The 20,225-nt window shown below is 48.6% G+C and overlaps 1 protein-coding gene across 2 annotated transcripts; it reads left to right on the forward strand.

The window, feature by feature from the left end:
• Positions 1 to 93: 93 nt before the first annotated feature.
• Wdr5 (WD repeat domain 5) lies at positions 94 to 19,050 on the forward strand. Of its 2 annotated transcripts, none has more exons than XM_034495736.2 (14): positions 94 to 227; positions 3,532 to 3,616; positions 4,193 to 4,301; positions 4,588 to 4,661; positions 5,163 to 5,252; positions 5,408 to 5,497; positions 5,669 to 5,752; positions 8,628 to 8,683; positions 12,370 to 12,416; positions 14,712 to 14,787; positions 15,450 to 15,483; positions 15,799 to 15,873; positions 16,215 to 16,302; positions 17,266 to 19,050. In XM_034495736.2, exons 2-14 carry the CDS (start codon positions 3,536 to 3,538, stop codon positions 17,364 to 17,366), a joined length of 1,005 nt encoding a protein of 334 aa, XP_034351627.1. In that variant the 5' UTR covers positions 94 to 227; positions 3,532 to 3,535; the 3' UTR covers positions 17,367 to 19,050. The 2 variants fall into 2 exon arrangements, with proteins under 2 accessions (XP_034351627.1, XP_034351626.1); XM_034495735.2 differs by having other exon boundaries at positions 98 to 227; positions 3,449 to 3,616.
• Positions 19,051 to 20,225: the final 1,175 nt, after the last annotated feature.

The raw sequence follows: 20,225 nt of genomic DNA on the forward strand, positions 1-20,225 counted from the left end.
CAGCAGTCAAATAGGAAGGTAGAAACACAGGTGGGCCCTTTAAGGCGCTCCGCCTCCTCTACTTTTTCTGACCCTCGTCGCCGCCCGTTGCCCCGCCCCTCACGCACGCGCAATCCCTCCCGCCTCCGGCGCCGCTGCCGCCTGGTCCACCAGCTCGTCTGCTCTCGCGCGCACGGCTAGTCGACGCGACGCCAGAGCGCCCGGCCCCGCCGCCGCGGCCCCGGCAGGTAAGCGAGTGACCCGGTCCTGCGGGCACGAGACGGGCGGCGGCCACGTGGGCCTTCGGGCTCCGGGATCCACAGCGCCGCACGTGTTTCGTGGCCTTCGGGCCGGGCCCGGCGCCGCATTTGCGGCCGCGCCCCGGCCTCGCCGCCCCTTTTGGCCGCCACGGCCTGCTACTTCCACTGTAGCCCCTCCTACGGCCCTAGACCCTTAGTCCTGCGAGCTCCTCGAGGCTCACACCTCAGGCTAGCGTCCTTGGGACGTTCACTGTCTCCCATCGGGGACACCCAGCCAGCAAGCATCTCGCAGGGTTTTTTGGCCACTTGGCACCTCTCGTGATGCCAGCACAACCGGTGTGAAGCCAAGGCTACTAGGACCTACGTATCCAGGAGCCCAGAGTGGATGGGTTGGAGCTCTTTGTTAGGTTACCTACTGCACTCACCTGAGTGACCGAACCATTCTGACTTCCCGTACTTGTGTACTCAGTGTCTAGGGTGCTAACCAGGAATCTGCATTTGATTGGAGGGAGACTGATGGCTGCTGGCCTTCCATGGTCAGACTCTAGTGTAAACCTGCGGCTATGGCTGCCAGTTAACTGCCTCCTTTGTGGGCAGTGGAGGCCAGCTCCAAACCACCTGCTGAGGATCCTGCGTAACACACCTCCCTCCCAGAGCTGGCCTACCCAAGTCCTGCTTTCCTGTGACCTTAAAACACCACCTACCCAGTGGAATTGGAAAGTGGTGGTTTCCTTTGAGACGGTTTTAGGTTGGTGCTGGCTTCACATTTATACTGTGAATGACTGGCTAATGTTGATGTTCTTTCTTTTCCCTTTTTTGTCCTGTTTTTTGGTTGGTTCTTTGGGGCCTTGAACTCCGCCCCCTCCATTAGAGCTCTGCGTCCTTACCTTAGTGCTGGTGCTACAACCAGTGTCTTCATATGTTAATATTTGGCTTCCAGAAAGACCTAGTTTATAAAGGGTTGGGTGTTGGTGTGCTTGTTTGCAAGGTCATCCTCCCCGCATCTTGGTGAGTCTTTTTATATACTAAAGGAAGCTGCTTAGTTCCTAGAGACTTCCCACCCAAGGGATCTGCTTTACCCCGTTGGCCTTCTGTTTCTCTGGAGTAGGGAGATGAGATAGTCCTTGAAGGCGACTTCCTAGCCCTTTTCGTTACTTAAGTCTTCTTGGCTCCTCTTGCTACCTGTATGGTCCACAAAAGTGGTCACTATGGGAACTCATGGCAATAGTTGCATGAAGAATAAGCTCCAGGTCAGGCCTGGTAGTTGAGTTAAGCCTGTTACACCAACCATACTAAGGTTGAGACAGGTTTTTAAATACTGGTGCATATAGCAAGACCCTGTCTCCAAAAAGCTAAAAGCACTAAGCAGCTGGTATTTCTTGGGCACAAGGGATTTGTTTTGTGGAGAGACCTGTGGGACCTACCCTAGTCCATCCTTGCCCCTGGGCTTGAGCTACAGCAGGATTTGACCTTGATGGAGCTGGCTGCAGGTAAAACAGCTTGGTTGCACCTGTGCCCTGTGTGGTGGGTGATGTTACTGTTCATCCTCTAGGATTGAAGACTTTGAGACATTGTTCTCTCTCTCTCTCTTGTTTGTTTGTTTGTGAGACAGGGTTTCTCTCTGTAGCCCTGGCTGTCCTGGAACTCACTCTGTAGACTAGGCTGGCCTCAAACTCAGAAATCCACCTGCCTCTGCCTCCCAAGTGCTGGGATTAAAGGCGTGCGCCACCACTGCCCGGCAACATTGTTCTCTATTGTGTCCTCTCATCATAGACTTACGTGAGGTCTGTGTGGGGTTTCAGTTTCATCTCAAAGGTATACTTTACATCATGATTGTTCTTACATTGATGGCTGAGGAATCCATGAGCAGTGATGGTTGAATGACTCTCCGTTAGAGGAGTACTCATTTCCCAGTCACGTGGTGTGTTTCTGCGCTGCATTCAGGTGCTGAGACCTACTGTAAACTGCAGTAAACTATAGCAGTTGCACGGGTGTTTGGGATGAGTCTGTCCAGCTGACTGGAATAACTACTTTCCCTCAGCTTTGCAGCTTCATCTGGTTTGCAGTTTCGCTGCTGTTCTTCATGCTGCTCCTCCTGAGGTTTCATACGGGGGCAGTGGCCACTCTGCTTTACTCTTACAGCTCTTTTTATAGTACTCCGTGCACTGAGTCCTTGAGCTCTGTGAGCTCTTAGCATTGTAGAAGGTATTTTGCAGCCTGTGGGTTACAGGCTGCTGAGGTGGAGGCCACTGTGTTTTGTCAAATTCTTTGGGTGTATTTTAAAATTTGGGTAAGTTCCCAAACTTGTGCACAGAAGGTCTACCTCCTGTCACTTGGCCTGTTGTTTGTGTTAAAAGGCCTTTTAAAGACTGTGTCGAGGATGCTTTGGAACAAAGCTCACATTCTTCAGCACATCTGTATCCTGCAGTGGGAAGCGTTGAAGGTCAGGTCTCATAGAGGAGTCAAGAGCAGGCCATCACACTCAGCCTTGAGAGGGTGTAACACTTATCCCCAGCTTGGTTGGGGCAGTTTATTTGTTGCAGGGTTCAATGTGGTGGTGTTTTTCTCCTTTTGATCCTTTTTCTTGGGAGTCTTTTTATTTTTTAAAGATTTATTTATTTTACGTTTGTGAGTACAGGATAGCTAGCTGTCTTCAGACACCAGAAGAGGGCATCAGATCCCATTACAGATGTGCTTACTGGGAATTGAACTCAGGACCTCTGGTAGAGCCATCTCTCCAGCCCCAGAATCATTGTTTTTTATTGAGGGGGTGTCTTATGCATGTTAGGTGAATACTCTTCCATGAGTTGCTACATCTCAGTCCCAAGAACCTTTTTGTTGTTTTGAGACAGAGTTTCTCTGTGTAGCCCTGGCTGTTCTGGAATTCACTCTGTAGACCAGAATGGCTTCAGACTTACAGATCCACCTGCCTCTGCCTCCAAAGTGCTGGAATTAAAGGCCTGCGCCACCACACCAGGCAAATTTTATTTTACTTTGGTTTTCTCCCTCTACATATAAGTTTGTGTACCATGTGCATGCAGTCCCTACAGAGGCCAGAAGAGGATGGCAGATCCTCTGAGCTGGACTCAAAAATAGTTGTAAGCCCACAAGTGGGAATCAAGCTTAGGTCTTGTGGAACAGCATTTGGTGAGCCTAACTACTGAACCATTTCTCCAACAAGCTTTGTTAAAGAGAGGATTTGTTTATAGGCCCATACTATAGAGTACTGTTTAGCTGACAGCCTCTTCCATTGTGACTCCCCCTTGACGGTGTCCTGCCCTGTGGGCTTCAGAGCCATGGCCACAGAGGAGAAGAAGCCAGAGACAGAGGCTGCAAGAGCACAGCCCACTCCTTCCTCATCAGCCACACAGAGCAAGGTATGGCCCACCGGGACCACTGCGGTAGACAGGCTGGAGAGATGCTTCTCAGGGATGCTATTTCATTAGGCTTCTCTGCCCAGTGAGTTTCTGATCACACAGCAGTGGTTACACAGAGCAGCTAGGTGCCACATCCGGGATCCCAGAGCTAAGGTGAGGGTGGGGGTGGGGTATCAAAAAGTAGTTTGTTTTGAGGCAGGGTCTCCCTATAGTCCTGATTGGCGAGGAACTCAACATGTAGACCAGGCTAGTATTGAACTTATATAGATTTACCTGTCTCTGCCTCCCTCTCCCTTCCATGTGCTGGGATTAAATACATGCACCACCATACCAAAAAAAAAAAAAAATGCAAATTCTTGGTGTGCTAAGTAAGGTGGGGACTCGAGGGAAAATACGGGCTTTGAAGAGAAGTGATAGGCTCACTCTGACAGTTTGAAGGGTGGCATTAGATGAGGTTGTAGTAAGTTCTTGTGTATGGGTTTGGAACCAGCTAGTGCTTGATTACACTTTGGGCCATCAAGTGAGTTGTTTGGGTGGTGGTAGTTGCTTCTGGCTAATCTGTACTTTTTCCCACAGCCCACACCTGTTAAGCCAAACTATGCCCTGAAGTTCACCCTGGCTGGCCACACAAAAGCTGTGTCCTCTGTGAAGTTCAGCCCCAATGGGGAGTGGCTGGCAAGTTCATGTGAGTATGCTTCAGTGCTTTGGCTGGTGGAGAGGCAGTCTGAGCTTTGTTGGAGGAGGGAGGATGAGGAGACTGCATTCACTGTGTTACTTGTTAGTGGTCTCTGGGTGGTTAGCATTCAGCGTGCTTGTATGGAACTGAAGTAATTGCCTGTTCATATGCTATTGCCCCTCTGCAGTGAGGGGTGTACCTCTGTGTGTCCACACATTGAGCAACCCAGGCCTTACTTTAGGGGAATGCACAGCCACAGCCTTCTCTGACCCCAGCTCTCTTTCATTCCTTTTAGCTGCTGATAAACTCATTAAAATTTGGGGAGCATATGATGGAAAGTTCGAGAAAACTATATCTGGTCACAAACTGGTAGGTTTCCTATGAAGTGGACTAGGTGTTGAGCAGGGTGGCTGGGTGCCCTGTCTGTCCTGGGACTTACTCAAGCTGGCCTTCAACTTGGAGCTCTGGCTGCCTTTGCTTCCAACTCTACTGCAGGGATTAAAGGTGTTCACTGAGTGGCCTGTCAGGGTTGTTTTTGAGTCTAGTGGCTACAGGGTCTTACTAAGTAAGTAGTCCAGGTTGGTCTGCAACTGCAGTCTTCCTGCTGAAGCATCGGGCTTGCACTATCACACCTGGTCTCCTCGTATTTTTAGTGCAAGCACAAGCACTTTGAGCCTCCACAGGTGAGTGAGTCTAAGAAGTTTGGCAGAACTGAATGTAGTGGCCTTTTGTTCTGGGCCAGGTGTTTTGTGGTGCTAACACTGGCCAGATTTCCTGACAGCGTGGTGTATAAATTGGTAGGGCTGATCTTTTACTGGTCGTTTGGACTTGTCCCACAAGGTGGTAACCAGCTGTTTTTTCCTTCCCAAGGGAATATCTGATGTAGCTTGGTCATCAGATTCTAACCTCCTTGTGTCTGCCTCTGATGATAAAACTTTGAAGATTTGGGACGTGAGTTCCGTAAGTGACACTGGTCTTCCAGGGAGTGCCCATAGTTGAGATGAGTTGGCTGTGTGGATGGCTGGTCTCCGGTAGGTCTTGAGATGTGTAGAAGCTTGTATCTGGGGATCTAGGCCCTGGAAGTCACAGGCTTTGGTGTGCTATGTGTGCTCTAGGGAAAGTGTCTGAAGACCCTAAAGGGCCACAGTAACTACGTCTTCTGCTGCAACTTCAACCCCCAGTCCAACCTCATCGTCTCAGGGTCTGTAAGTGCCTGGGTTTCTCCTCTAGGGTTGATGTTTATAGTGTCATATTTTTGTGCTTGGTTGGGGTGGGCAGTTTGGCTTCTAGGTGGGGACAGGTTCTGGGTCTCAGAGATCACACTGTTGCTGCTCCTGTTCCTGTAGAGTCACTTTAATGTCCTGTCTCACCTTTAGTTTGATGAAAGTGTGAGGATATGGGACGTGAAGACAGGGAAGTGCCTCAAGACTCTGCCTGCTCATTCCGACCCAGTCTCAGCCGTAAGTCCTCCTAACATGCTCAGCTAAGTTCCTCTAGATGGGTTAACTTGATTTGTTCACATGTAGCAGCCGAATGACCGGAGGCCAAAATATCTCTTGGCCCTGTGTGCTATTGTGGGTGGGTGTAGTGGGGAGCACCATGGGACATTTTGTGGGCTGGGAGGTAGATGACAGGATTTTCAAGGGAGATTTCAAAAGGAATGGGCTTTTTTCAGAATGGGGGTGACTGTCTGGGAGAATAGGGAGCCATGAGAATTTTGTGTAGATTAGCTTTTATGAGTGTGTTGGGATCCTAGGGCTTGTATTTTTCTGATAGATTACAGTGACCAGAAGCAACTTGGAGTGTCTTAAGTTTGTTATTATGGCTATGATGAAGCACCAAGACCAAAAACAAGTTAGAGAGAAAGGGTTTATTTTCCTTACATTTCCATGTTGTAGTCTTATCACTGAAGGAAGTCAGAACAGGAACTCAAGCAGGGCTGAAACCTGGAAGCAAGACTGATAAGAGAGGCAGGGGAGGTCTGATCTACAGGGTAAGCTCTAGGACAACCTGGGCTACTACACAGAGAAACCTTGTCTCAGAAAAAAGTGAGTGCTGCTTACTGGCTTATAGAACCCAAGGGGACATAAAACTAGACAGTACAAGAAGAAAAAGATTGGCTGTCCTAGAACTCAGTGTGTAGACCAGTCTCGATTTGAACTCATAGAGCTCTGTCTGCCTCTGTGTCTTGAGTTTTTATTGTTGTGAAGAGACACCATAACTACAGGAACTCTTATAAAGGAAAACATTTAATTGAGTGGTTTAGTCCATTATCATCATGGTGGAAACATGATGCCATGGTGGCAGACATGATGCTGGAGAAGGAGCTGAGAATTCTACATCCAGATCAGCAGCAGCAGGAAGAGAGTGACACAGGGCCTGGCTGGAGCTTCTGAAACCTCAGAGTCACCCCTCCCAGACACGCTTCTTCAGCAAGATCATACCTCCTAATAGTGCCACTCCCTATGGGCCTATGGGTCCTATTTTCATTCAAACCACCACACTCTGACTCCTGAGTGCTGGAACTACAGGTGTGCCCCACTCCTGCCCAACAGATTTTTTTTTTTTTAAGATTTTTCATTTTATACTTTCACACCACAGTTACATCATTGAAGGAAATTAGGACAAGAACCTGGAGACAGGAGCTGGAACAGAAGCCCTGGAGGAACATTGTTTACTGTCTTATTCGTGCCTTGGTCATCTTAATTTTTTATACATTCTGGGACCACCTGCCTAAAGGTGGTATCACTAACAGTTGAAGCTATGTATCATTCATGAATCAAGGAAACACCTTGCAGATTGCTACAGTCCAGTCTTAACAGAGACATGTTCTCAATTAAGATTTCCTCTTGCAGCCAAGCAATGGTGGTGCACGCCTTTAATCCCAGCACTTGGGAGGCAGACACAGGCGGATTTCTGAGTTCGAGGCTAGCCTGGTCTACAGAGTGAGCTCCAGGACAGCCAGGGCTACACAGAGAAACCCTGTCTCGAAAAACCAAAAAAAAAAAAAAAAGATTTTCTCTTGCAAATATGTGTAGGTTTGTGTCAAGTTGATGACCTAATGCCTCAAAATTAATGCCCAGCCTTAATTGAAGCCCCTTCATATACTCTCTCCCTAGCTATAGCCTTGGCCTTTGAGTTGTCATTGTATCAATGTCCCCTTAAACTGTTTACTGTGCCTCATCCCCAACAGAGTCCTATTAACTAGTCCAGGATGGGTCTGAGTACCCTGTGGGCTTGCTTGCTTGTTTCGCCAAGGTGCTACCTGCACTTTGGCTGCATGGAAAAGTCAGGTGCCCACGTTGACCCCCTTACCCTATTATGTCTTAGTAAGAATTTGTTTTGTACATTAAAAACATAAATGTGGATAGTTGTATTGCCTTGACCTAAAAGGAGCTCTAAGTGACTGACAGTTGTGGCTGAGTGGCTGTTCAGGATCAGGCATACACTTGTCAACAGGAGAAAGTGACTGCTCACTCCAGTGCTTTAGAAACCAGGCTGACCCATCAGGTCTATGATGGCAGAGTCCCTGGAACCTGAAGGCTGCTTGTAAGTTTCTTACATGCCTGTGAGCCCAAGAAGCTAAAGCTGGAACATTTCTCAAGGTTGTCACCATACCATGCATTGAGAGTTCATTTGTAAAAGTGTATCTTGGGCCACAAAGTTGGGAGTCAGAGTTATAGAAATGTGGTAGGTAGACTCAGTTCCTGGCACTAAGATTTCAGCAGGGTTGGAATGTGACCCAGTATCTGGCATAGGTAGAGTGCTTGCCCAGCATGCACCAGTCCTTGAATTCCATCTTCATTATTGTATAAAACACAGGCCTGGTATTACATGCTTATAACTCCAGTACTTCTGCAGAGGCAGGAAGATTAGGAGTTAGAAGCTATAGCTGCATAGTAGATTCAGAAGTAACCATAACTACATTATCCTTTCCCCCCAAAAAGTAAGACAGCACTGAAAATAGTAAGTTTTGAGGGCCTGGAGTTACCTGAAGGGCTCCAGGGAATCGCAGTGAAATTTGGATAGTGGCCTGAGCATCTCTTCTGAGACACAGTTTATGGTGGCCTGGGTCTCATTGCTGTCACTCAGGCTGATGAGTGAGCACAGAGCACCTGTGAACCATTCTAGAAAACTGTGTGTCTCTCCTGACTTTGAGCTCTTGCTTTTTGCTGGTGAGAAAGAGAAGGTGTCCCCCACTCCCCAAATTGTATTAGCTTTTTAGGTTGTCAGGCGCTCAAAGAGAATCGTGGTGAGCACTGTGGGCAGGATGCCCTCGGGATCCAGAGACACTACTGGTTAGAAATCAGCTTTTCTTCCTGCTCTGATTTGTAGGTTCATTTCAACCGTGATGGGTCATTGATCGTTTCCAGTAGCTATGATGGCCTCTGGTAAGTGATAGTCTTTTTCATGTGCTGTTCCAGCTCTGTGGTGCAGCAAAAAGAGGGGACGTGTGCCTCATCTTCCAGAAACCTGTGCTCCACTGGTTGCGGGTTATTGATAGACCTGGTACAGAGTTTTGGGGATGAAAAGCTAAGAAGGAGCTGGTAGAAATGGTGGATGATAGGTGAGGCCACCCAGGGCAGAGTGAGAGCAGTGAGCTGCTTACATGCCCAAGTGTACCCTTTCCAAGTTGTAGAAAGTGAGTTAAAGGGCTGAGCCTTTGTGGTAAGTGCAGTGGTGCTGTCCACAGATCCCGTGAATCCTGGGCAGGTCCACCCACCAGATCTCGTGTGGAAGAGAGAAGAAGCCAGAGGCGTGGCCTCTGCAGAGCTTTTAGCAGTGGATGGTTGTAGATGTGACTGCTGGGTAGAAGACAAGGGAGAGTGTAGGTCACAAGAGGCAGGCCTGGGAGTACAGTGCTACTTGCACTCTGAGCTTGGAGACCTCATAACTGAGTGTGTGTTGATGTTCTGTGTTGATAAAGGGCGTAAAGCAAGGTAAGTAATGTAGTAGGTGAGTGAAGCACAGTGTTGGTGTGTGGCAGGGTTGATGGACTGGCTGAATACCCTTACTCAGGGCCCTGACTTGAGGTTAAAAAGACTTTGCTTGGGTGCTATTAAAATATACCTAAAATGAAGTGTTTGAGCAGGGCAGGTAAGTGATATCTGCAGCAAAATCCTCAGAATTTATTTGAAAGTCAGAACAGAGAAGAATGGCCTAGAGCAAACCAAAGGAACTAGAAACTTCTAGGCCCCAGGCAGCACTGTGACCAAAAGGCAAAAAGGAAAACCTAGACATAACAAAGAGAAGGTGACTTGAATTACATTTATTTCTGTGCTGCTGCAGGTGCAGCTGAACCTTGTTGGAATTGCTCAGCTGGAGTTCTGCCATCTGACTGCACAGGGTCTGACTGGGCTGGCACTTAGCCAATTGGCAACATTTATTTCCTGGCCACATACAGAGAGCACTGAGTGATAGGAGCTAAACATTTTCTTTCTCTTCTTGGGGGTGGCACAAACTTTTTGTCCATTAAAGCTTATTTCAGTTGGGCTAGCCCGATGTGTTAGTGTGCTTTCATTGTCCCTAGGCAGAGCGGCCCAAGAGACCCCAGATAGAAGTACACTCGAAAGGAAGACAGAAAAATGGTGGACTGGAAAGAAACAGAAAACAGTTATGTAAGGCATGCTTTGAGAAGGAAGAGCTAAAAATTAAGACCAAAGATGAGCAAGATGAGCAGTAGAGGGGTGGGTGCCCTGAGTTCACAGAGGACTGGAAGACTGTAGCAGGACACTGCATTTGTCCCCTCTTCCTAAGTGGACCCTGAAGATGTTTGCTGGAGGCAGGCCAACCTGAAGATACAGGAAGTAATGAATAGAATACTCTTGGGGTCCTGGAATCTTAACATCAAATCAGTGATAGTCACATTTTGTAGCTCTGAAATTCAAACGTAGGCACTCACACCTAAGAACAAATTTAAAAGGAACAAAACCTAAAAAGTTGTCTATGTGGTCCTTTTTCCCTTGCTGCATCCAATTCTTGCCATCCCCACTTGTCACTTAGGAAGTAAAGGTGAGCATAAGAACAGCCAGTAAGCGACCGGCCAGAACAGCTTCTGAGGCTTGACTGCCCAGCCTCTCTGGACCCTCAGGACCTGCTGTCCAGCATGAAGGGTTACATATTTGCCAGGGTTCATGGTGGCTGCTCTTTTTACCTGGATTTAGGATGAGGAAATATCTCGTAATGGTAAAGTGCTAGGGATATGCTATGATAGGAGAGGGCAGGAGCCATGGAAAACAAGACTGTCTGAGCACACAGCCTGCAGAGTTCACGATGGAGTTAGGTCACTGTCAGCCACTGAGCCTGTGTGGAGAATGCACTTGGGATTTCAGTTCCTTAGTATTTTGCATATTGTACAAAAGTGAATTTTAAAAACCTACAGGATTGCCAGGCGGTGGTGGCGCACACCTTTAATCCCAGCACTTAGGAGGCAGAGGCAGGCAGATTTCTGAGTTTGAAGCCAGCCTGGTCTACAGAGTCAGTTCCAGGACAGCCTGGGCTACACAGAGAAACCCTGTCTCAAAAAACCAAAACCAAGCCAAACCAACCAACCAACCAACCAAACAAACAAACAAAAAAACCCACAAAAAACCCGCAGGATTCCAGTCCCAGCAGCTTCTGCTGGTCGTTTACACAGTTAAGGCTGAGGCAGGAGGATCAAAAGTAAAATAGAGCCTGCATAAATGAGTCAGTGGGCTTGTGCTAAGAGGACTGAGCAGAGAGCGAGAAAGGATCAGACCAGCTAGTCCCAAGAGTGGAAGCTCTGGGGAAGAAGGAGATGTGGAGAGGCTGGGGTTGGGGTCATGTGGTTGTTTGGAGGAGAGCCTGATTACCTTACTTGGAAGAATGGTACAGGGCCTGGCCTGGGGAAGGCTGCAGTTATAGTGACGGCATGGGAGGTCAGCTTGGGAAGAAACACAGCAAAGAGCTACTGTCCCTGCTTCCGACTGCTGAAGAAGGGTGTGGGTGGCCAGCAAAAATCACAGACCATGTAGCTGGAACCATGTCAAAGCCTGACATGTCCTCAGGGTGGTAGTTTCTGAACATGCTCCCTTATAAACCTACAGGGATAGCCAGTAAATGGATATCTTCATTTTGTAACAGTTTTGCCCTCCTAACAACATACTGGCAGTTGGTGGCTCTTAAATGTATAGAGCGGACAGGCATCCGTTTGTTTGTTTGTTTGTTTGAGATGGTTTCTCTGTGTAACATAGCTCTGTCCTGAAACTCACTTTGTAGACCAGGGCCGGCCTCATATTTACAGCAATCTGCCTCCTGATGCTAGGATTAAAGATGTGGCCAGTACTTACTGCTGAGCTTTTTTGTTGCTGTTTGCTATGCTGCCCCCACCCACCCCAAAACCCACATACACAGGGATTCTCTGTGTCCCCTTGCTGTCCTTGAACTTCCTCTGTAGACCAGACTGGCCTTGAATTTGTTTGTTTCTGTCTTTTGTTTTTTGGTTTTTTGAGACAGGGTTTTTCTGTGTAGTCCTGGCTGTCCTGGAACTCACTCTGTAGACCAGGCTGGCCTCTAACTTAGAAATCCGCCTGCCTCTTCGTCCCAAGTGCTGGGATTAAAGGCGTGTGCCACCACCGCCCAGCTGTTTCTGTCTTTTAAGTGCTGGGATTAAAGTGGTGCACCTTACCATCCAGCTTTATCTTTCTTTTAAGTTTTATGTATGTGAGTACACTCTTTAGACACACCAGAAGAGGGAGTTGGATTCCTTTACAGATGGTTCTGAGCCACCATGTGGTTGCTGGGAATTGAACTCAGGACCTCTGGTAAAGCTGCCAGTGCTCTTAACTGCTGAGCCATCTCTCCAGCCCTGGCTTTTATCTTTAGAGACAGGGTCTCTGTAATCCTAGGTGGAGGACAGGTGTCTTCAGGTGAAGTCCACCCATCTGTGCACATGTTGTTCTCACTCAGTCTTTAGAGACAGAGTAATTGTTAAAGCTGTGGGTGGAGTTTGCAGTGCAGTACTATGGCAATTGGGAGAAATGCCCTCCTAGAACGCAGTGGGATAGGTGACAGCAATCACCAGCAATTGACTTTCTCATATGTTACCTTCTGACAGCCGAATCTGGGACACTGCCTCTGGCCAATGTCTGAAGACGCTCATTGGTGAGTGTTCTATCTGGTAGGGGGTTGTGGAAGTGGGTGGCTGCCATGTCCTGCTGGTCCTTCTAGAGTATTTGTTTTCAGAAAGTCATCTTTTCTTTCTGTCCTGGGTCCCCTTACTCTACAAGACTCATGGTAATTTACTTCCTGACTAATAATGCGACCCATGGAACTTGTCCCGCGTCTCTCATGCTCATGTGGAGTTGGTCCTTGCCATATTTTACATTGGAGGAGAGCCTGATTACCTTACTTGGAAGAATGGTACAGGGCCTGGCCTGTAGTGTCCATAGCTCTTTGGGGCCCTACAGCCTCTATCTGTGTTTATTTGCCTCAGCCTGCCAGTGATCCCTTCTTTCCTAGAGTTGGGGATACATGTTCACTACTAGGGTGTACTGCAAGGTGGGCAGGGTGTTGGAGCCAGGACAGGTCTGAGAGCACGGGTGAGTGGGCTGATGGGGTGTGGGGAGGGTGTTACTGTCAAGCTGGAGTTCAGAGCTTTAGGTGAGCAATGTAAGAGTTGGCAGGACCTGCTTCTTTACCAGTTTGGCTTTTGGGGGTAGATAGGCCTTTGTGGTAAGTTGCTACCTCTTTAGACTATTAGGGAAACTAGTGTAGCTATTCTGGCCTGCCAGGTTGCTAGGATAGAATACCTGAGTTAGCAGAGAAACCAGGAGCTCATTCTCTATTGGAGTTTAGGGCCAGCATCATGGTGTGGGTATGGTGACTTCTGATGTCACTCTGGCCTACAGATGGCATGTACACCCTTGTGTTTCTCTGTGCCCAACTCTTTTTTTTTTTTTCTTCCAGAGCTGAGGACCAAACCTAGGGCCTTGCACTTGCTAGGCAAGCGCTCTACCACTGAGCTAAATCCCCAACCCCTCTGTGCCCAACTCTTAATGACATGCTCACCCCTCACCCCTTCAACCATCACCTGTGTGATGTTCTCTCCAAAAAAGCCACGTGCAGCTGTGGATATAGTCTTCATAAGTTTGGGGACACAGTCACCCTGGAATAATGGCTTTTAAGCTTTTCTTGCTTGTGTCCACTCTTGGGGCTTACTGATTTTTCAGAGCAGTCTCTTGTGTATGTTTCTGCCTGTGCCGCAACACACGTGTGGAGGACAGAGAAAGCTTTTAGGAGTCTGTGCAGTGAGTGCATGAGCCAGCCATCTCCACAGCCCTGGGGTTTGAAACTTGTAGATGCTTTGTTTTATATCTATTGTTGGCTAAACTGATCTGTGGTAGGCAGCCAGGTGAGTGGCCAGGTTTTGGATTTGTGCAGGTATTGGGCAGTTAAGGCTTAGATGAGGTAGACAGGCCTATTTGGCTCAAGGTCTATTTCTCTTCTCTCATATCTTCAGGTTTAGACATTCTTTTGCAGGGGATGGGGGACTGTTGAGACAGTTTTTCTTTATATTCCTGTCTGTCTGGTACTCTGTAGACCACGCTGGCCTCAAACTCTTGAGATCTGCTTCAATTCACCTCCTCGCCCCAGAATGCTGGGTGGGATTAAAGGTGTGGCACAGGTCAGTGATTTCTGCAGGCCTCTGTTTCAGAGATGGCCTGGGAAGGTGTACAGGTATTGCTCCATGTCAGCTGATTTTATGTGGCCTAGCTGGCCTTACTCTCTTATGTCCCTTTCAGTGTTTGTGACCAGTCACAAGAAACGGAGCCCCCTGCAAACCCCCTGTGGTAATGTGTGTGTCAGGATACACCAGCCTTTTGTATGCACACTTTAAGGCCTGGTATGCTTCCTTGGCTGGCCAGGCAGGCTCACCTCAGGACACAATCTCCTATCCCAGGCGAGGGGCAGAGCCCTCAGGGGTCCATTGTGCAGAAGGATATGACATTCCTATGCCCTCAAAAGCAGCTTTTATGTGGGCAGCTTGTTGGAGGCCTGGCTCCTCAGCAGTACCCTGCTTGCCAAATGCGGAGGCTAAAGTCAGCAACCTGCTCTTTAGGTTGCACAGCCATCAAGAAAGGAGAGCTTGCTTGACTGAAGAAGGGGAGGGTGTTTTATAAGACCACCCTAGGTCAGGCAGCTTTCCTCAGGGGATCAGTTGTTCAGCGTTGCTGGAGAGCTTTGGGCCTCCTTTATGTGTGGTGGAGGCCTGTACTGGCAGGGCACTGGGTGAAGACTCAGAACATGAGTGTCCAGGGAAGGTGATGGGATGTCAAAGCTCTCTGGTGTCCTTCAAGAGTGATGGTGACAGGGGCTTCACACAGTCGACATGGGTAACTGGGAGCTGACTTGCATCTTGATTCTGCCAAGGGTCAGCTTTTTTTTTCTTCTCTGTAGATGATGACAATCCTCCAGTGTCTTTCGTGAAGTTCTCTCCAAATGGCAAATACATCCTGGCTGCAACTTTGGACAAGTGAGTGCTTTGGTTCCCTGAGAATTGAGCTCACAGCCTTCATTGGCGGAATTCCTCTCCTGTCGGTTGTGTTGTTTCTTCTCCCAGTTGTCCAGTTGAGCTTTTACATCTGCATTAGAGCTTGTTCCTGGTTGTGGACTGAGGGGCTCAAGAGAGGACTGTCCACTCTAGTTATCTTTAACATGAGAAGGATGAGGCCTAGCCTGTTCCTGCCAGTTCCCAATCTCTGAGCATCTTCATGTGGCAGAATCTCACTGCCATGCATGATTACCCCCTCTTAGGTGCTCACTGTACAAGTCTCCAAGGAATCTTGCCCAGTCAGCCCTTGAGCCGCCTGATTGGCATTATCATGGTTAGCCTCGCACTCCTCCCCCAAGGTCTGCATGAGTTTCTTCCTGTGGCATCTGTACTGGGTGTTTTTGGAGCCAACATGGTTTTCCAAATTCTGCTTCTGGCTAACCACTAGTTTTGGGAAGACAGCCAGCAATCTGTTTCTTCAGCCTGTCTCTGAGCTACAAGTACTAGGGTCCTTGTGTTTGCTTTTGTGTGTCATGGAGTGGCTGGGTGAACTAGAGGATCCTCTGTCCCGACACTCATGATTGTTGGGATATGGTGGCATGTCAAAGATGGCCTGCCCCTCACTCCCACTCTCTGTCTTTCAGCACACTGAAGCTCTGGGACTACAGCAAGGGGAAGGTGAGCTTCAGGCATGTGGCTGGTCTAGCCTGCATGCCAGCCCCAGGTAACAGATTGAGGGTGGTGTGGCTGACCCATGAGTTGCAGCAGGAGAGACTCAGCCATCTTCTTTTGATGAGCAAGTATGGTACATCTCCCTTTAACAACATGTTTTATGAATGACTAGTCTGCAGGTCACAGTCTGGGCATTGTGTTTGTCTAGAATATTTTCAGAATATGTTCATGTAGTGGTCAGATGTATGTGTACTCAGAATTTGGAATCCTCTGGAATGAAAGCCAACCACAGGTGCTAACAATGTATACCCACCCTTTCAGTGTCTGAAGACATACACTGGCCACAAGAATGAGAAGTACTGCATATTTGCCAACTTCTCTGTGACAGGAGGCAAGGTGAGTTTCCACTGAGCTGCTGTTCCCCTGCTGGCTCTCTGAAATGGCACCCATCCCAGGAGGCTTTATGTCTCTATGAAGCATCCCTAAGCCTATGGAACACCACACTTGCTGTTTTGGATGGAGCTGTGGTATCTTGCACTTGGATATGGTTGAAGATGTAAGAGCAGGTGGTGACTGGATAGATCCACTGACTGAGGGTGGCATGGGAGGTATTTAGCATGTCCCCAAATTGGGGGAATAGGTATTAGAGTGATGCCAGCCAGCTTGCCTGTCCTACCTACTCAGCATATAACCTGGTGTCTTTCTTGCCTGTCCTTGCTGCCTGCCTGCTGCTGCAGTGGATCGTGTCTGGTTCTGAAGATAACCTAGTATATATATGGAATCTGCAGACCAAGGAGATTGTGCAGAAGTTGCAGGGTCACACAGGTGGGCAGTCATTGCAGGTGGGCCACACAGGTGGGTGGAGCTACCCAGGGGAGCCCCTCAGTTCCCTGAGGTGCTTGCTTGTCTCTGGGGTTTAAGGACACACAAGCAGGTGTCGCTACTCTGTTCTCCTTGCCATCCTAGCCCTGCAGGCCTGAGAAGTCGTATGATCAGCCTTGGAAGCAGTATCAAGGGCTCTTATCTAGGGTCCTGGGCCTGGTTGGCTTTTGGATCTTAAGTTAGACTCAAGCCTCCTGGGAGTATAGCTTGTTTTCCTCACTGGAGAAACTAGGCATCGATATCTGGGGCCCCGCCAGCTGCTAGCGCTAGGACTCTGTGAATATGGAGATTGTCTAGCCCACATTTCCTGGAGGCTCAGCCTCTTTCAGGGATGCTGGTTTTCCATCTCCCGGGCAAAGCTCAGCCTTCAGTGAGTCCAGCTGTGGAGTTAACCTCATTCTAGTTCTTGCCTGTCCACTTTCTGAGGGGTCAGGGGCAGGGATATCATGTACTCCTTTGCAGCCCTAAGGAGCGGAGGGCTCTTTTTCTGTAAGAGCAGTTGTCTTCAGCTGGGAGTGGCTTGGTCATACTTGCTGTTGAACCTGAGCACCAGGGAGCAGGCAGAGTTAATGGACCTCACATGCCATCTCATTAATGCCAGTATCCTTGCCCAGGTGTATGGTTACCTCTTGTTCAGGTAGAACAACCTCATGACTAGTAGGCAAGTGGGTGTAGTCAGCCCTGAGACCAGTAAGGAGGCCATGTAGACAGGAATGAGAACCCTCCTGGGGTCCTCACCAAGTGTTTTGTGCCCAACGGAGCAAGGCTAAGGTGCTTGTTACTATTCCTGGCATTCTGAGCACTCCCCCTAAGTCCCGTGGCATTCCCTGTGCTCCCGAGGGCAGTGGGGCCTGTGTTGCTGCTGTTTACCCTGCAGTAGCAAGCACCCTGTAACTCTGCTTCCAGATGTTGTGATTTCCACGGCTTGTCACCCGACAGAGAACATCATTGCCTCGGCAGCGTTAGAGAATGACAAGACCATCAAGCTGTGGAAGAGTGACTGCTGAGTGACTCCACGGGAGACTTCAGGATGCCACCCGGACTGGCAAGAAACACGTGGGCCAGAGGCATGGGACCAGGCTGGGTTGACAGGCCTGGTGCACCTACTCTCTGAAAATGTCGGGTCAGGGGAGTGCACACTACCGAGTCTTGATAGCCACTGTGATATTTCTTGCCAATTCTGTCTCTGCCTGAGGAAGTCCCTGGTCTGTTCTGTGCTCAGAGGCAACAAAGTTTTAATTTTTTATTACAGGAGTGAGTTCAACTCCTCATGGGTTGTTTTTCTCTGTACTTGTTGTTTTTGGTATTGTATTGGCCAGTGTACACACTGGAACAGAACCTACAGCCCTCCTCCCATTCCCTGCCTCCAGCCCTGGCCTGCTTGTTCAAGTTCCCTGCTTCTACTAGTACCCGCTGTGCTTCCATGACTCTGGAAACACAGAAAGGTTCTAAGTTGTATCCGTGTCAGGTCCCTTTGTTTTTTTTGTTTTTTTGTTTTTGTTTTTTTTTTTTTTTTTTTTTGGAGTTCATAGGTCAACACTGACCTCAGTGGTTGCAGTGTCTCCTTGTCTCACTGGTATCAGTAAGCTACAAACACTGTAATAAAAGGTGGGTATGGGCTGGGTGTGGCCCTGAGTTCTGACCAGAGCTCTTCCACACCTGGCTTTTAGAAAGCTCCTCCCTCCTGGCAGGAGTTGGAAAGGTCTCTGGGAGGATGGATCCTTGCTGTGCCTTCTTCCCAGTGGCTGCTGTGGGTACTATGTGTTGCCAGAGGAAGAACCTCAGTTGAGAGAGTGGAAGGAAAGGCACCATGTAGTGAGGTTCTGGACCTCTTTATTCTGTGTGAGGCTCAGGGTCACCTGTGCAGGACGGAGGAGTTCAATTTGGTGCTTGCCCCAGCAGGTACAGCCTCCTGCCTTGGCCTCTAAACCCACCAAACCTCTCTTAGCCCCTTCCCCAAATGGATCCTCAGGTGACTAGGACTGGAAAGAAGTGATGGCCAAGCTCAGAGCCGCACCACAGCATCTTCACAACTGCTGCTGGCAAACCCAGGGTGGCCTAGCATGGAGCAGAGTGCAGAGGTTCTGAGTCCAGGTGGGTGGGTGAGGCTGCTGGGGACAGGCACGGGCGGAAAGGACATTCTGGGTTTGCTTTGGTTGCAGCAGCTTATGAGGCCAACACTGATAATGTATTGAAGCTAGGTCACCCTGGTCAGTAGCTGCTCTACTCTGCCTTTGCTGTGGCCTGTCCCCAGCTGTGGGCCTGATAGCCCCTCCTCCACTCCATCATGGCACAATAAGAATCCAAAGGTGTTGGAAAAGGAACCCACATACATTGTCCTTTCCTGAGGGAGGTGATGTGCACATGAGCTGTCACATCGAAGAAGCCGTTGTTAAAGAAAGAGGGTGGCTTGTCACACTGACAAGGTTCTGGGGCCCCTAGCGTCTGTTGGATAGATGTGCCAGGGTTCTGGTCAATGTTGTGGGCATGTTGCTGGGGTTCCTGGAGGGGTGTTGAGGTCCTTCCAGCTGTGGCCTGGTGTGCAGCCCCCTCCTGAGGGAGGGCGCTTGCTTGCCATGTTGAGCACAGTATCCCCAAGTATAGTTTATTTTTTCTACAGTTGAACTCTGTTGTAGATTTATGTAAAAATACATTCTCTTTTTAAAAAATAAAGATTTTCATGTCTTGTAATTTTGTTCCATATAAGTTCTTTTTTTTAAAGGATTCATTTTGTGTGGACAACCTCACATTCATTCCCACCTCCTACCTTGTGGGTCCTGGGATAGGACCCAGTTCACCAGGGTTAAGCCACATTGCTGACAGGCACTTAATAAGAATTTCTTCAGCAGAGCAGGCAGTGGAGGAACACACCTTTAGTTCCAGCACGCAGGAGGCAGAGGCAGAGTCTTAAGTTCAAGACCAGCCCTGTCTGCAGAGCTAGTGCCAGGATTACACAAACCGTGTTTCAAATAACCAAAGGGGGAAATTTTTTCTTTTAATAAGTTTTCAGTCAGTCAAAGTGATGCATGCATGCCTATAATCCCAACACTAGATATCGAGAGTTCGAGACCAGCCTGGGCTATGTAATGAGACCCAGTCTGATAAACAGCCTTTTTTTTTTTTTTTTTTTTAAATGCATGTGAGTACACTAGCTGTTAGAAGAGTTCATCAGACCCCATTACAGATGGCTATGAGCCACCATGTGGTTGCTGGGAATTGAACTCAGGACCTCTGGAGAGCTGTCAGTGCTCTTAACTGCTGAGCCATCTCTCCAGGTGCAAACCCCCCCCCCCCCCCATTTACGTTTCTTTTTGGTAATGTACGTATGTATGTGTGGTGGTTCATGAGTGTGTAGATGCTTTGCAGCTTCACCTCAGTAGCTCTTTTACTTGAACCCAAAGCTTTCCAATCTGGCTAATCTAGCCAGGCAACATCTGGGAGCCGTGCTAGTCTGTAAGTGCTAGGAGGGCGGGCAGGCTGCTGCTCCTGCCCTGCATTTACACAAGTGCTGGTATCCACACTGCTGCTCATGTCTGTGTGAAACGCATTATCCACTCAGCTGCCTTGTCTGCTCCCGAATCTGCTTAATTTACCTGTGATGAAGGACTTAGTGTAGATCTCTGGAGTGCACTGCCATGGGTCCTGTGCCTTAGAGTAAGTGCCTTTCCAACTGAGCACAAGCGTGCAGTGCTGCCCTAACTGAAGGCTTTATATGGATTTCTGCTGGGCGCCCTGTGTGCACAGGCTATGGCCTTTTCTGTGCAGATATGAACCAAAGTCTACTTACTAAGACTAGAGAACTAAGGTCTGACCAAAGTAACAATTCTATTCAAATCCAACTTGATGATAGTATCATAAACAAGCCT

Source organism: Arvicanthis niloticus, chromosome 2, assembly GCF_011762505.2.
Source record: "Arvicanthis niloticus isolate mArvNil1 chromosome 2, mArvNil1.pat.X, whole genome shotgun sequence".
In the NCBI taxonomy this organism is placed as follows: Eukaryota; Metazoa; Chordata; class Mammalia; order Rodentia; family Muridae; genus Arvicanthis; species Arvicanthis niloticus.

Coding starts and splice junctions, on each gene's coding strand:
- Wdr5 (XM_034495736.2), top strand. CDS start 3,536: ATGGCCACAGAGGAGAAGAAGCCAGAGACAGAGGCTGCAAGAGCACAG. Junction 5,253..5,407: donor AGATTTGGGACGTGAGTTCC/GTAAGTGACACT, acceptor TGTGTGCTCTAG/GGAAAGTGTCTGAAGACCCT. Junction 8,684..12,369: donor AGTAGCTATGATGGCCTCTG/GTAAGTGATAGT, acceptor ACCTTCTGACAG/CCGAATCTGGGACACTGCCT.